Source organism: Sinocyclocheilus grahami, unplaced genomic scaffold, assembly GCF_001515645.1.
Source record: "Sinocyclocheilus grahami isolate Dianchi unplaced genomic scaffold, SAMN03320097.WGS_v1.1 scaffold1260.1, whole genome shotgun sequence".
Lineage (NCBI taxonomy): Eukaryota > Metazoa > Chordata > Actinopteri > Cypriniformes > Cyprinidae > Sinocyclocheilus > Sinocyclocheilus grahami.
The window spans coordinates 232,314-247,950 of NW_015506439.1; the positions used below are offsets into that span (position 1 = coordinate 232,314).

The window sequence follows — 15,637 nt, forward strand, 5'->3', positions numbered from 1 at the left end:
GCAATGCAAACCTACAAGATCGAGCAGTCTTTGCAATGTGGTCTTTGAAGGTCAGCTGGTCATCAAAGATTACACCAAGATTTCTGACCGAAGTTGATGGGGTAATTGTAGAAGAACCTAGCTGGATGGAAAAATCATGCTGTAGAGTTGGAGTGGCAGGGAAGACAAGAAGCTCAGTCTTTGCCAGGTTGAACTGTAGGTGATGTTCTTTCATCCATGACGAGATGTCCGCCAGGGAGCCTGAGATCTGTGCAGCTACCATTGGATCATGTAGTTGAAATGAGAGATAGAGCTGTGTGTCATTAGCATAGCAATGGTAGGAGAAGCCATGTGCCTGTATGATGGGACCCAGTGATGTAGTGTATATGGAGAAGAGGAGGGGTCCAAGAACTGATGGAACCTCACTAACCCTGAGGAACCCCAGTGACCAGTTGATGTGCTTTGGATACCTCCCCTCCCCAGGCCACCCTGAAAGACCTACCAGTGAGATAGGATTCAAACCAGCGAAGTGGAATCCCTGTGATGCCCAGTGATGAGAGGGCAGACAGGAGGATCTGATGATTGACAGTGTCAAAAGCAGCAGATAGATCCAGCAGAATAAGAACTGGTGATTTGGAATCAGCTTTTGCAATCCGCAATGCTTCCGTGACTAACAGTAGTGCAGTCTCAGTTGAATGGCCACTCCTGAAACCAGACTGGTTGGCATCCAGTTTATTGTTCTGTGAAAGAAACAATGATACCTGGTTGAAAACAACTCGTTCAAGGGTTTTCGCTATGAATGGAAGGAGAGAGACAGGTCTGTAGCTGTCTATAAGAGAAGTGTTTAATGTAAGTTTTTTGAGCAGTGGGGTTACCCGAGCCTGCTTGAATGCAGTGGGGAAGGTGCCTGTGAGGAGAGATGTGTTGATGATGTGTGAGAGCTGGTAAGAGTGTAGGAGAGATTCCTTGGAGAAGGTGTGAGGGGATCGGGTATATAGGGCATGTTGTAGGATGGCTGGAGAGGAAAAGTTCTTGATACTTCTGCCTCAGTGAGGGAACAGAAGGAGAAGATGGGAGTTTTAGCAGTGGGTGTGGTTGGTTTGAAGTCCTGTGTGTGTGGGGCTGAGAATTGACTACTGATTGTTCTAGTTGTGTCTGTGAAGGATGTGGTGAAATCATCAGCTGTTATAGAAGTGGTGGAGGGGGACAGAGGAGAGAATTGAATGTTTTGAAGTGATTACCTGTGTCTGGAGCACTGTTGATCTTGTTGTGGAAGTATGAAGATTTGGCAGTATGGACTTCAGCAGAGAAAGATGAAAGCAAAGACTGATACATACTCAGGTCTGACAGATCTTTTGATTTGCACCATTTTCTCTCTGCTGCCCTGAGTTTGGTCGGATGCTCATGAAGAACATCGGCTAACCAGGGGTTAGAAGGGGCAGCCCGTGCTGGTCTGGAGGAGAGAGGACAAATATGTAGACAAGAGGTTAAAGTAGAGCATAAAGTGTCAGTTGCTGCATTCACATCCACAGATGACAAATGGGTAGGTGAGGGAAGAGAGGAGGATACTACGGAGGAAAGATGGGAGGGGGAAAGGGAGTGTAGGTTTTGTCTAAAAGTAAATGGTATAGGGGTTGGTGGCACACAGGTAGCAAAATGTAGTGTAAATGTAATGAAGAAATGATCAGATATATGTATGGGTTCTACCAAACTGTTGTCTGCAATACAATTGCGTGTGTAAATTAAGTCAAGTTGGTTGCCTGATTTGTGTGTGCTTGTAGTGGTAAGTCGTTTGAGATCAAATGAAGCAAGGAGTGAATGGAAGTCTGTAGCATAAGGCTTGTCCAGATAAATTTTGAAGTCGCCAAAGACTAAAAGTGGACTGCCATCCTCCGGGAATGAGTACAGCAGCCCATCCAGCTCCTCTAGGAAGGTGGCTAGAATTTTCCTAGGAGGGCGGTAAATTACCACCACCTGGAGTTTTATAGGAGCTGTTACAGTAAGCGCATGAGTTTCAAATGAGTTATAATTGCATAGGGGAGAGTGGGTTGAGTATTTCCAATTGTTAGAAATGAGCAGACCAGTGCCCCCACCCCGGCCAACCTGACGGGGTGTGAGAGAAAGAGAAATTGTTAGCTAGATCAGCTGGGGTTGCTGAGTCTTGTGGACGAATCCAGGTCTCAATCAAGCCCAAGATGCTGAGTGTGGATTGTAAAGAAAAAGCAGAAATGAAGTCTGCTTTGTTGACAGCTGACTGACAATTCCAGAGACCCACAGAGAAAGAAAGAGGTGCAATAGAGGATGAAGAGATAGGATGCAGATTAGCAAGATTGCGTTGCCGTCTGCGTGTGGCGTTAGAGCATTCTCAAGAGACAACCGGAATGTTTTGGAAACACATGATAGAGGTGGAAAAGAGAGGACAGAAAAGGAGAGTGTGTTAAGGGAAGATAAAAATAATACTTAAGTGCGTTGCTGGATTTATTGCTCGGTGAAGTCACGCAGGTAAAGTCGCAGGTCTTAACTCTCATTGGTCTTCACACGAGGAGGCTGAACACGAGGGCTGGACACTTCTGCTGATGCTTCCACGCCAGCGCACAGACATCAAATAAATACACAGTCTAAGACACTAAAATGAAAACAGTTATATTGTAATAAATATAAGAGCTTAGATTAGATTTAGGCATTTTATTCCTTAAAGCATTGCAGAGCTATTCAGTTGTCAAGCACGCACATTGGATTGATTTGAATAACTTGAAGGTACTTATAGTGTGCACCTAGCACTAGGTAAACACAATTATTGGATGAGGACTCGGTATTGGCAGATAAGCTAAATTAAATGATTGTATGGGGGACAAAAAACTTAATTGGGACAACCCTAGTTGTAAAGTCTTGTTTACTAGTATTCTTATAGTTCTGTTTGTGTTATTTCGTAGTTTTAAATAATTTACTATTGTTTCAAAAAGTGAAAAAGAGTAATTACGATTTAGTAGGTGTCTCCAAATTGTGGATTGGTTGCATACATTTAACTCAGATGCCTATGACTGTCCGCAACTTATCTTTAAAGGTTTTTCTTTTACCTTACTTTAGAGGAGAACTTACTGGTCGACCGAAGCCCAGTCCCAAGACAGTGATGATAACGGCAGCACTCGGAGAACCAGACTTCGAGAGGTACACACACAAACTCAAGCATTCACAACTTTTGGTACATTTAACGCTTGTCTTCTCTTGCTGAGTAAGAAGCGACTTCATGTAAGGTGATGTTCACACGCTCTGTCGTTTAGTCTGAAAAAGTGAGGACATTTTTTGCTGAACATGGAGAATGTAGAAAAGAGTTTTCCTCCATTTCGTTCAGGCAATTCAGTGCCTGTGCTGTTTCTGTGGTTCAGTCTAAAGGTCGAGCAGTTAGCCGTCTAATGGAGAGTTTTGCAGCAGATGAGGGCTTCCACTTGGGTGAGGACAGTAGCTTCTCAGAGGAGGATGAGAGGAAGGTGTCATCGAATAGCAAAACTGCTCCAGGTACATGGATACTTATGGTCTACACTACAGTAGTGATTTTACCACAACTGACAGGGGATGTCAGGCATGATGTGAAGTCTTTGGTTATGTAAAATTGTATTTTGAGTTGTTACTTTTCATCTTGCAGTTCCTCCTAACTGTATTCTGACCAAAGAGCTCCTGACCGATGGACTGAAGATTCTGATCTCCAAAGATGATGAACTACTATATGCTGCTCATCTGCAACCCCTGGAGTCGCCTGATGTGTATGTGTACTGTATAATACACACAAACTCCCTTTCCAGATATTTACTTTTTTACACACATTTTTCATTTTGGGGGAAAAAAAATATCTGGAATTCTGCAGAATAATTTTAAACATGGTACAGTAAAATTCATAAAAAATAACAAGCCCCAGTCAATAATGACCAAAAAGATCAAATATTTTTACCAAGAAACAAGCAAGGTGTCATGAAACTGCACAGGGACATGAAGGTTGAGGATCCAAGTGCAGTGTTTATTGATGGGTAATCCAAAGGCATAATCCAGAAACAGGCAGAAGGTCACATACACAGGCAATGAGTCCAAACAATAAGAGGGCAAAACAAAAGCAAAGGGTAATCCAAAAGACAGACAGGGAAACAAAACCAGGAACCAAGACACAGGAGACACAGGGAACAAGGCTTAGAATTACAGACACATACAAGACGTAGCAATGAATGGCAAAGAACTGGGCTTTTATAAGGTGAGTTAACAAGGCTAACAAGACACAGGTGCAAACAATGTGTGCTGATGAGTGTGTGCAAAGGATAATGGGGAAGGCAGTCCAGGATAGAGTGGCAAAGGTATGGGATGGAGTGCCCTCTGGTGGCTATCAAGAGCACTCCAGCTGGTGATCGTGACATAGCCCCCCCCCTTAAGGAGTGGCTTCCAGATGCTCCTAAACGAGAATAGACTGAAGTCAAAATTTGGAACAGAGACGGAACAGGGTGAGGGATGGAGGGCCAGGCCCATAGACAGGAAGTAGGACTGAAGATTGCGGCAGATCGGGGAGCCAGGGTGAAGCTGGAGGAGCTGGTGACCAGGGCAGGGCCAGCAGAGCAGGAAGCCAGGGCAGAGCCGAAGACCACCAGGGCGGAACAGGCGGAGCTGAGGGCCACCAGGGCGGAGCTAATGGAGCTGAGGAGCACTTCAGCGGAGCTGATGGTGCAGGGGACCACCAAAATGGCTCAGGCTGAACTGGAACCCAACATGGTGGATCTGAATGCCACCAAGGCGGAGCAGACGGAACTGCAATTAAGAACACAGAGCGGTTCAAAACGGCCCCTGTGGACGTAACAGGACATTCAGAGAGTTCAGGAACAACTTTCATGGTCGTGTCAGGACAGGCTAAGAGTTCAGAGATGGCCTCCATTGCCGTAACAGGACAGGCTGAGAGCTCAAAGTCGACCTTTATGGTTGAGACAGGACAGGCAGGGAACTCACAGGCTGGTACCAATGCAGGACTGAGCTCTAAGACTTGAGTAAGCTCTAGAGCGGACTCATGGACTGGAGAGAACGCCACCACCTCAGAAGTGTGTATAGCCCAGACACACAAAATAGCATCCGCCCTTACTGGAAGGGCAGCGGAAGGTGGTAGAACCTCTAAGATCACCGGGCTTTAGAGCGCTGAGACCACCGGGACGCCTATCGCTTGCACTAACATCAGCAGGGAGTCCTCCACACTGGACATTAGTCTTGCTTTTGGGAGGCATTGCACCTATCATAAACTCCTGTTGCTGCGTTTTGCACCAAGACATGTTGATTGACGTTACCCCAATAGGATTATACTCACTACCACAGTTAAATGAGCAGTGATTATCACCCACTAGTTTCCCACAGTCCTTAGTTGGTTGCAAAAGTCATTCTGCATCACTTCCTCTAAGCCCTCTGTTCAACAGTAAAAGTGTCGCTGAAGAGAATCAGTCACAGCCAATGAAAGTGAGCCCTCCGTAGGAGTTTGACACGGATGGCCAAGCATTGCACACACCACTGAAAATAACTCCTTTGTACTTTCTGCTCTCTCTCCAGCTATAGTATTGTTATCGACGGGGAGAGAGGAAACCGACCCAGAATCTACTCCCTGGAGCAACTCTTGCAGGAAGCTGTGAGTTTCCCATTTACAGCAAACAAACCTTCCTACCCTCTGACCTTTGGCCTCTCAGGACGCACACACATCACCACATCCTCCAAAATCCCCTCTTCCATTACACAGCAGCACAAAACAATGTCCTCTTTCCTGAGATCCCTATACACAATGCCATTTCCTAAAGTCCTGTTTCCAGCACACCTTTTGCCTCACTTTTCTTCACACCACTTCAGGCTCTACCCCTTTTCACACCTTCTCACGTACAAGACTGCACATACATCTGCAAACATTACATGCTCTTCTTGACACTTTCCATGAAGACGGTACACTATGGTGTCCCAGTACCTTTAATGCTTTATATGGAAGAAATGCCATGTTTTTTGTTGTTGTATGAAGGATTAGATTTTGTATAACATGAAATTAAATAATGCCCCAAATAATGTATAATGTCAAATAAATCCTGCTGCTCATTAATTGTAAGAAAAAAATTAGCAAACAAATATTTTTTACATTGGGAAATATATTTTTATTACAGACCAACATTGGTTTAGCTAGCTCTTGCTGAGTTAACCGTCTACACGCCAAAGTTGCAAAATTGTGACAAGACGTCATACTTAATAAAATCAGCAGTTCAGTTCATAGCGTGCGAGTAAATTGTGAGATTTATGAGAGAAAATCGCCAAATGGCTAATAAAAAGTTGTACCGTGAAGATGTGTTGCAAATGTTATTTGCCGATTCTGACTCTGACGGGGAATATTTGCCTTTTGGAAATGACGATCGGTCGTCTAATAATCGTGCTTCTCCCGGTACATCTTTGCAGCACAATGGTGCCGCCGTGCAAGGCGAGAGTGTTCACGAAACACAAACAAGTGATCATTTCGACCCTTTGCCCAACGGGGATGGAGGTGGCAGGGGAGAACGTGGTTGTAGTGTCCATAGGAGAGCTGTTGCTAGAGGTAGAGGCAGCAGGGGTAGGAGAAATAGGGCTGGAAGTAGCACTAGCTGCCCCAAAGAGGTGGGATTGGCCGCAGTACACATGGCCGTGCTGTGCGTGGGAGAGCCGGGAGACTTGGTAGAGGCAGCAGGGGTGATCTGGATCTAAATAGGGCTGGAAATAGCAATGACAATGGTGGCTGGGATTATTTGAGAAATTAAGAAGTGTATCAGGACTGGATCAAACGCTTTGATAAGCCTCTTGGTAATTTAGTACTTTATCCTGTTTTATTGTTGGTTTCCTCTTTTCTGATCATTTGGAATGAGAATAAAAAGATTTAAAAAAAAACATGCAAATAAGTTCAAACGTCAATTCAATATCTACTATTTCCTGAATATTATGAAATTCAAGATGGCCGCCTCTGATGACGTCATAATATGCCAAGTAGACGAGTATATTTACACCCCACATAAACTTTCGGTCATGCCCAACATTTTTCTAATTTACAGTAGATCTCTATCTTTAAGCCCTTTCAAGCCACAAGCTTTTGAAATCTTGATGTCAAATTCCAGCATTTTCCCCAAAAATCCCTGGCGCCTAAAGGGTTAAATATGTAGAGTTTTTCATTATTATCTGTTTATTTGAATGTTTATTTAATGTTTATTTCTAGAAAGTCACACAAATCAAAGGGATTAAATATTATGTAACATTCATATAATATTAACAGAAAATAAATTTGAGAGAGTGAGAACAATGTTTTCAGAAATGTAAGCATCTTTAGACACTGTTGCCGCCAACGGGCAACCAGATGAGACACAGGGCCCACCACCAATCTAAAGTATCCAAATAGACACTTGTTATCCATTCTCAATGTGAAAGTGCCCAAGCAACATTGCTCAAAAAAAGTTGCCCCATGGGGGAAGTTTTTGAGCAGGTTGTTTTTATGTATTTACTCAGTGCAACTTATAACATCCAAGTGAAAGAGACACCAACATGTCAGAATTATTTTTTATATAAAATATTTTTTTGGTTTCTGTCTCTCTCTCTCTCTCACACACACACACACATATACACACACTTGTTATTCAGCTGTGTGTTAACGCTCTGCAGCAGCTGTCTCTAATTACACTGAACTTCCACTTTCCAGAGTGTTCCACTCCTCCATGTACCTTTGACACCAATCTACACGCACAACCTTCCAGCTTCACATCCCCTCAGTCAGAGAGCACATGTTACCATAGCAACAGTAAATTAAAGAAACCTGAAAGGGGTTTGAGCTGAATGGGGGGATCTGGTTGCTCTGTTAGACAGAGAAATGCTGCAAACCTGCAATCACAGTCGCTCCATTCACACACTCCTCATTATTACTCAGCAAGTTAGTGTTTACCACACCGCTTCCGTGGCTTTCAGCCCTAACATGCTGGCATGAGATAAGTGCTGCTTTCATAAGAGCCTCACTGATTGACTTCTGTGTGTGTCATTTATCATCTTGGGAGTCCAAAACCACTTTCACTGGCATTGCCTGACAGAAGTTTGTTCCTGTGTGTGTGTGTGTGTTAGGTACTGGATATACGCCCTGACACTGAGGCTGTGCTAAAAGAAGGGACTAGAGTGTGTGCTTACTGGAGTGAGCGCTCACGATGTCTTTACCCGGGATTTGTGCAAAGGGGTGAGGCATAGACATAGTTTTCTCTTTCCTAAATAGCACATAACAATTCAAGGATTAAAGAACTACTGTAAATTGTTTCAATTAAATTAACTAGTTCTGGTGGTCTTCTAGATGGTGATGAAGGTAAACCTGGTGGGGTTATGGTGGAGTTTGATGATGGAGATAGAGGGTGGATCTCTCTCTCCAATATTCGCTTTCTCCCTCCCGATTACCAAATCCAATGTAGGTCCCACTTTGTTTTTTTATAGTTCTACCTCACTTGACATTCTGATTAGAATCTGTCATTAACTCTGTTCTAAAACCTAGTCAGCTACCTCTGTCTACTGTCTAAACAGGCAGCATCCTACCCTGCAGCGAAGACAAACATAGCATATGTTGACTTTGGTGATGGTCCCCAAAAGGCATCTTGAATAGATTCATCAGCAGAGTCAACCAGTTTCATCAGAAAAACCATGCTGTGCTTTTGTAAATAATTTTACTGTGTTGGGCCACCAGCTAGAACAGCACCAAACCACCTCCAAGTAGCAAAAAACAGGCTGGACTAGCATGGAAATTGAAAATTATACTGATCTAAGCTGGTCTTTTCATCAGGGTAACAAAAATTATTTAAAATACTTCACATAGGCAGCAACCTATTTAACAGCCAGTCAAAAAAATTAAATAGAACTCCTCATATAATTTGAGATTTGACTAACATTCGCATTTGATTTCTGAAGAGTTTTGCATTAGTACATGCTTAGCTAACAAAGCTATTTTTACTAAACACAAAAATACAAAGTACACAGAAATAGTGGGTTGAAGTCTATACTGATATTTATTTAGAGTCAATCCAGTCTTGGCGAATGTTTGCTTGTTTTCAATGGGATTGCCTTATCTGAAATGGATAAATACATGTTGCCTTAGACTTCAGCCATAACTAGGTATCTTAGAAGATGCCTATTGTCACATATGGTGCCTTAAAACACTGCCTAGGTTGGTAGCTCACTAGGATTTGGAACTGAGCTTCTATCATTGATTCTTAGACTTCACATGTATTTGACATGCATTGTAAAGGTCAATAAAAAAATAAAATTACACCTCCTCTGCCCTTTCAGGTGCTGATGTGAGTCCTGCACTCGTCTCTGAGGGGCAGCTTCACAAAAATAGCTCCATGCAAGAAAACAAGACTCTGAGAGAAAGAACGGCAAATACAGACAGATTCAAAGCTCAGGAGAAGCCCGTCAGAGGACCAGGTATGACTTTCTACAATAAACCACTCAAAACCTAGTAGACTGCCTATCTAGACAGCTTTACAAATGTGCCTATGATCTGAAAAATGTCCAAAAATGCTGTCCAAGACTCTGTGAATGTTGATCATCATCAAGTTTGTTATAAATGTTTAACATTTCTTTACAGGGAGGCCTAAAGTTTCAAGGATAAAAAAGTCTCTCTCAGACAGTGTAGCCAAGAGCTCAGCACCTGCTGTGACATGGCCATCAGTGGCTGCACCCAGGAAGAGAATGCCTGTTAACGTTTTTCAGCTCAATGGCTCAGCCTCGAAGAGGGCCTTGAAAGGCAGGGTGGCAGAAACATCCTCTCGACCTTCAGTCTCCATGACGACACCAACCAAAGGCCTCTTTAGCAGTAGCTCCTTTGAGGTTGACTCCTTTAGCAGCATAGCTAATGGTTATTCATCCTTTGGCAGCCAGATATCTGGGATTTCACTGGAGGGCAAGAACACTTCTTATGGTCAAAAGAAGAGGACTGAGGAGCCAGCACCACATCGGGGCAAGAAAGCCGAATTTCTAGTCAAATTGGACCATGAAGGAGTAACGTCTCCAAAGACTAAAAACAGTAAGGCTCTCCTGTTGCTGGGAGCCTCGGGATTTGGCTCCAATGGGGTGGGTAGTTTGCCCAGGGCAGAGGCTTATTCACACCCAGTTCTGCTGGTCAAGGACAACAGGAAAGGAGATGACTCACGAGCAGAGCTCATGCTAAAAGGGACAGCAGTCCAGAGGAAGCCTTCTCCATCATTGCGCATGAGTGAGTATGGAGACTTGAACCTTGGCTGCCACAGGGACTGCCACAGCTCTTACTCAGACATGGATGAAGAAGAGGAGGAAGTGGAAAGGAGGACGGGCCATGCAGCACTTGCTCCTGGCTCTGGAAGTTTGAGAACAGCTGGCCATTTTCTCTCACGCATCTCAGTCTCCTCGTCTTCCTCAGGTTCTTCCAGCTCTTCCAGTTCAGGCTCTCTCTCCAGTTCCAGTCTATGCTCTTCTGAAAATGACTCATCTTACAGCTCGGAGGATGAGGAAAGCTCCACGCTGTTGCTCCAAAGCTGCTTGACCCCCCACCATTCTTTGCTCCAGACCCCTGAACCCCCTGTGGGACCCCCACGGCACTCCTTTGTGGCCAAAGCTGTGGCAGTGTCCAGTGCCAAAGGTGGGCATAGCAATCACAGTACTAACAGCAAGCCACAGAAGAGGAAAGAGTGTCCCAGTTCACTCTCCAAAACCTCTAAAGATCTGGTTAAGAGGCAACGGCTTCTAGTAGACCAGTCCAAACCCAGAGTGTCACCCATCCTGCCATCTAGACAGCAGTGGAGGTGGTCTGGAAACCCCACACAAGTGAGTCAGTGTTTAAAAGATCACTGCTTTGCTCATTAATTTAGTAACTGGTCATCTCATTGATCCCAGCTTAATGTGCAGCATCAGTGACAAGTTGTCCTAAAGTGTATTACAATTTAACTCTTTGGTGCTTCCAAAGCATTGCTCTGGGCGGTCAATTTCCGGCTCAACTAGGGATGCAGTAATACCATTTGTTTTTAGATTCTGAGTACAAATAGAAAGGCTTGTGGTTTGGTATTAACCCTTATAGTTACCAATGTCAACATAGTGCATAACAAGGCCCAGCCAATGGTGTGAGTTTCTTACCCGTGACTATGTTTAATAAGCTGTTTAGTGGGTGGCTAACTATAGTGCAAATGATAGCTCAGGGGTGACCAAACTCGGTCCTGGAGGGATGGTGTCCTGCAGAGTTTAGCTCCAACCCTAATCAAACACACCTGAACCAGCTAGTCAAGGTCTTACTAGGTATACTTGAAACTTCCAAGCAGGTGTGTTGAGGCAAGTTGGAGCTAAACTCTACAGGACTCCAGCCCTCCAGAACCGAGTTTGGTGACCCCTGCAATAGCTGATTGGAAACAATCATTATTTTTTACTAACTTTTCACCTAAATTTCACATTTAAGCAAATTAAATAATTGTTGTATGCAAACATCTGCAAAAAACCTGAAGCTCTCTTTATCACATTAGCGCCGTGGACTTAAGGGAAAGGCCCGGAAGCTTTTCTACAAGGCTATAGTGCGTGGCAAGGACATGGTGCGGGTGGGAGACTGTGCTGTGTTTCTTTCAACTGGGCAGCCTCATCTGCCTTTAATCGGCCGCATTGAGAGTTTCTGGGAGTCATTGCAGAGCAGCATGGTCGTGAAGGTCCAGTGGTTCTACCACCCTGAAGAGACCAAGCTAAGCAAGAGACATCGTGATGGCAAAGTAAGTATCCAAACATATGGCGTACTGTCAGTCACAATGGACATTTAGATGATTATACTACAAATATTTAATTTGAATTATGTTAAAATAAGCTGGCTTATCTGTATTAAGTCATGCTTTCACTGTTTCATAACCTTCAATTCAGTCATGAAACCTAATTAACATTCATTAGCATTGTAGAAATCATAAAATTTGCACCCAGGTAATAATTAGAGTTAGGAGCGCTATTCAGTGTTTGTTCTCATGTCAAGTTTTGACAGTCAGTACTGAAATGCTGATATTATGAAAATGTTAGCAGGTAAGTGAGAGGAAATGTAAATTATATTTTTTTCATTGTTTTTAGCATGCTCTGTACCAGTCATGCCATGAGGATGAAAACGATGTCCAGACAATCTCTCATACGTGTCAGGTGGTCACACTTGAGGAATACGAGCGATTGACCCGCAACAGGAAGTCTGATGGGAGCTATCATGACCTGTACTACCTGGCCGGCACTTACGACCCCACCAGTGGCCAGCTGCTCACTGCAGACGGAATGTCCATACTCTGTTAGCACTGGACTTGCTTGTCTGCGTATACTACTGAGTTGTCTTTGATCCAAAGTCAGAGATGTCGCAGTGCTAATAAGAGACTGGACATTCTGAGAGAGGACCAGGAAGTAGATTTCTACCCTCATACCCATAAACTCTGTCTACTCCGAGGAGATATGTGCATGCTCCTCCTAGCGATACCTTACAGTACAGTAGATGCAGTACAGTAGATGCAGTTTGTCCATGGTCCTACTTCTCTTCTGAGGTTTTCTAACGGACATATTGTGGATCTAATTTTATATGAACCGTTATCTGATCTTAGATCACCAAAGCAAAACTGTCGGTTTGGAGAACATGGCAGGTGATTATGAAGACTTGAGCCATGTTGTAGGCAGCGGTAGTGTGGGCGCTCTCTGCACGACACTTTCATGATTCCAGGGATATTTAAGTACATTTATATATATATATATATATAAATATATATTAAGTTCATTTATGTATATATATATATATATATATATATATAGGGAATTATTTCCTATCAAGCCATACACTTCAGTACCTCTTAACGTCTTTTTATTCAGGTGTATATTGTACAGGACAGGTTGCTGGTGTTTTTTTTTTTTTTATGTATGTGTGTTTATTATGTTGCTGTCTATATGTAAATATTTGAAGCTATTTTATATCAGTGTAATGTACAGAGGCTTATCTTACCCTGTTCTGATTGATTTATTTTTGTATAAGTGGGTGATATAGTAGTTGTTGGTTTCTGTGAGAGGGAGGACTGATGATGTATGCATTGCACTGCACATGGCCTGCTGATACAATGAGAGAGGAGTTGTCCCTGCCCTGCTTTCTCTTTCAGAGAGAGGGGTTACACGGGGCACCATCCTTTCATTGGCTGCACTTTGGGCATTTGTTCCTTTAATGTCTTACTTTTTTACTCTTGCTTCTTTTATTTATTTTTTTTGCTTATGTTTGCAGAAACAAAACACTTTAATGTTAAAACAAAGGGGGGAAAATGTACTGACACCTTAAAATACTTCTACAAATTTGACACCAGTGGTCAAATTGAATCAGATTTTGAAATTAGTCTACAAATAAGGAAAGTAAAAGCAAGAATCTCATAAAGAAATGTCCAGGTTATTTTTCGCATCAAAATCATGAAGAAATCACAAAGCCTGAATTTAGGACCATTTAAACTGACGCGTAGTAACATTAAGCACAATGTCATTCTCATTACCATAATACAGTAATGAAAATCAGAAGGTTTGTCTGGACACAATGATTTTTTTGTTATTGGCCTAATTTGTGAGATTCATCTAAAATACTGGTACATAATAACAGAAAAACCTGAAAAAAGAATTAGACATGTGTTATTACTGTTTCTGATGCATTTTTTGTTTTCAAATGCATCCTGCACTGTATGTACATATTTCTTTGCTTTTCAACAAAGTTTTGACTGCATTTTTAACTTTAGCACCCATCAAAAGTGGTATTTCTGTTAATGGTGAAATACACCTGATCCTTTATCTTAGTATCCCAGAGTCAGGGCACTAAAAGCAAGGGAATGTTAGAGCACTAGGCACAGCTGGAGTTCATAGAGAAGTTGGTGTACGCTCAGACTGTACTCCATGCACTCATTTTTTTTACTGTGAGGGACAATCGCATTCATGCATGAAGGAGCATCCACTGTTTGAAAGGCTCACACAATCATCGCATTCTTCTTTTTTTGTGCCAAAAATAGTCATTTCTGATTATGCAATCACTTCACTGTTTTGTACAAGTATTATTTTTTTAATGTTTTAATGTTTTTATCATTAGTGTTTATTTATTTACAGTGTTACTGTTTCATTACAAACCAATAGATCGGGATGAAAATGTCTGTGATCTATTTGACCCAAAAGTGTCGTATTAACATGATTGAGCTACAGTCGGACCTTCACCTCTTGCCACCCCATTAACAACAGCTTCAGCCCTGCAGGGGAAGTGATGTTGTTCACTGACCCCTCCATCCTCCGTTTACCCCCATCCTTTAAGATTTACAAATTAACTTCCAGAATGTCCCCATTGCCACATTTGGCCTTGTCATTTGCTTATTGCAGAAAGTCTGAATGAACAGTGTACATGTGGCTATATGTTTGGAGTAGCACACTTCTCTTACTGCTGGATTATATAGTATGTATACTGTGCACAGTATCCATATTTTCTGTATGTAATACCTGGATGACTTACTATGCCAAAATGTGCAGTATACATAGAGCATGGAATTCTGTATCCCACAATGCAATGCACTCAACTTGACCGTTCATTTTTAGTTTGCCGACTGAACAAGTAGCTCTCTCTTTCTTCACTCATTTGATCAGAATGCCAAATGTGAATTATACATAAAATTGGACTTTTATTTTCAATGATTATTTCAAAGAATAGGCAGTAAACTGTATATACTGCACAGTATTTACTAAGTAATACACTACTATTCCATTTTGAACATAGCCTGTGTTTATGACTTGTTCCCCATTAATAGTTTGACATCATATTTCCAGTATGATTGATTTGTAGGATGTTAGGATCTGTTTATGAAAAAAAAACATGTAATCAGAGCAAGGTTTATATAAAAAGGTCTGTGTGTTTATGTGTGGGTGTGTGTGTGCCTTTTTGTACTCTGCCTTTATGTTTGATTGTTTTGACGCAAGAGGGCACTGGATAGAGTTGTGAATGTACTTAGCATAAGTTAAGCATGCATATTATCTAAGGATCTGTCTGTAAGTCACACAGGTTGATTACAATCTCCTTTTAAATCGGGAGAAACGTAATTAATGTTCCCAAATGAAGGTCAAAGGTGCTTTGTTGCGTAGGAAACAAGGGTATTCAGGTCAGCACGTCTGATATGTTACAAGAGCAGGTCACTTGTTCATGGCAAAGGTGCAATACTACTTTGGCTAAATATTTTGAACGGCACTCAGCATTTCTAAGCTTTTTGCAAAGGCCGGTGGGTAACAGGAAGTGATAAGGAGGACGCAGGAACGTCTGTCCTACTAAGCAGCTTTCTTTAAATGCCGCAAGGCATGTACTTAATATTCCACTTGTCCAAGAATCTCTGATAAAAATTAGATGTTCTAACTTTGTTAAATGAAAAATTATGTATATCTTTATATGTTTATTTTGTTCCATCATATTCCCCCCCCCCTTTCTTTGGTTTGAAATATTGTAAAGATTGTACATGTGTAAAGTAAGGCTTGATTTTGGGGTAAACATTTTACAAAAAAAATACTTTGAGTAAGATCAACTGTAAATGTGGTTTAGTATTACATTTTTTTTATAGAGGGCTTATGAATAAATATCACATTAAAAAAATCCTTGGACTTT

The 15,637-nt window shown here is 42.1% G+C and overlaps 1 protein-coding gene across 1 annotated transcript in view; it reads left to right on the plus strand.

Moving 5' to 3' along the window:
- The window catches only part of LOC107568597 (BAH and coiled-coil domain-containing protein 1-like), a 98,323-nt gene extending 85,621 nt beyond the window's left edge, over positions 1-12,702 (plus strand). Inside the window, exons 19-28 of the mRNA XM_016254563.1 lie at positions 3,067-3,147; positions 3,366-3,495; positions 3,623-3,740; positions 5,545-5,620; positions 8,098-8,206; positions 8,318-8,428; positions 9,301-9,438; positions 9,602-10,815; positions 11,502-11,738; positions 12,082-12,702. Coding sequence (XP_016110049.1) covers positions 3,067-3,147; positions 3,366-3,495; positions 3,623-3,740; positions 5,545-5,620; positions 8,098-8,206; positions 8,318-8,428; positions 9,301-9,438; positions 9,602-10,815; positions 11,502-11,738; positions 12,082-12,291 — 2,424 coding nt within the window. The 3' untranslated portion in view covers positions 12,292-12,702. The remainder of the gene's footprint in view (positions 1-3,066; positions 3,148-3,365; positions 3,496-3,622; positions 3,741-5,544; positions 5,621-8,097; positions 8,207-8,317; positions 8,429-9,300; positions 9,439-9,601; positions 10,816-11,501; positions 11,739-12,081) is intronic.
- Positions 12,703-15,637: the final 2,935 nt, after the last annotated feature.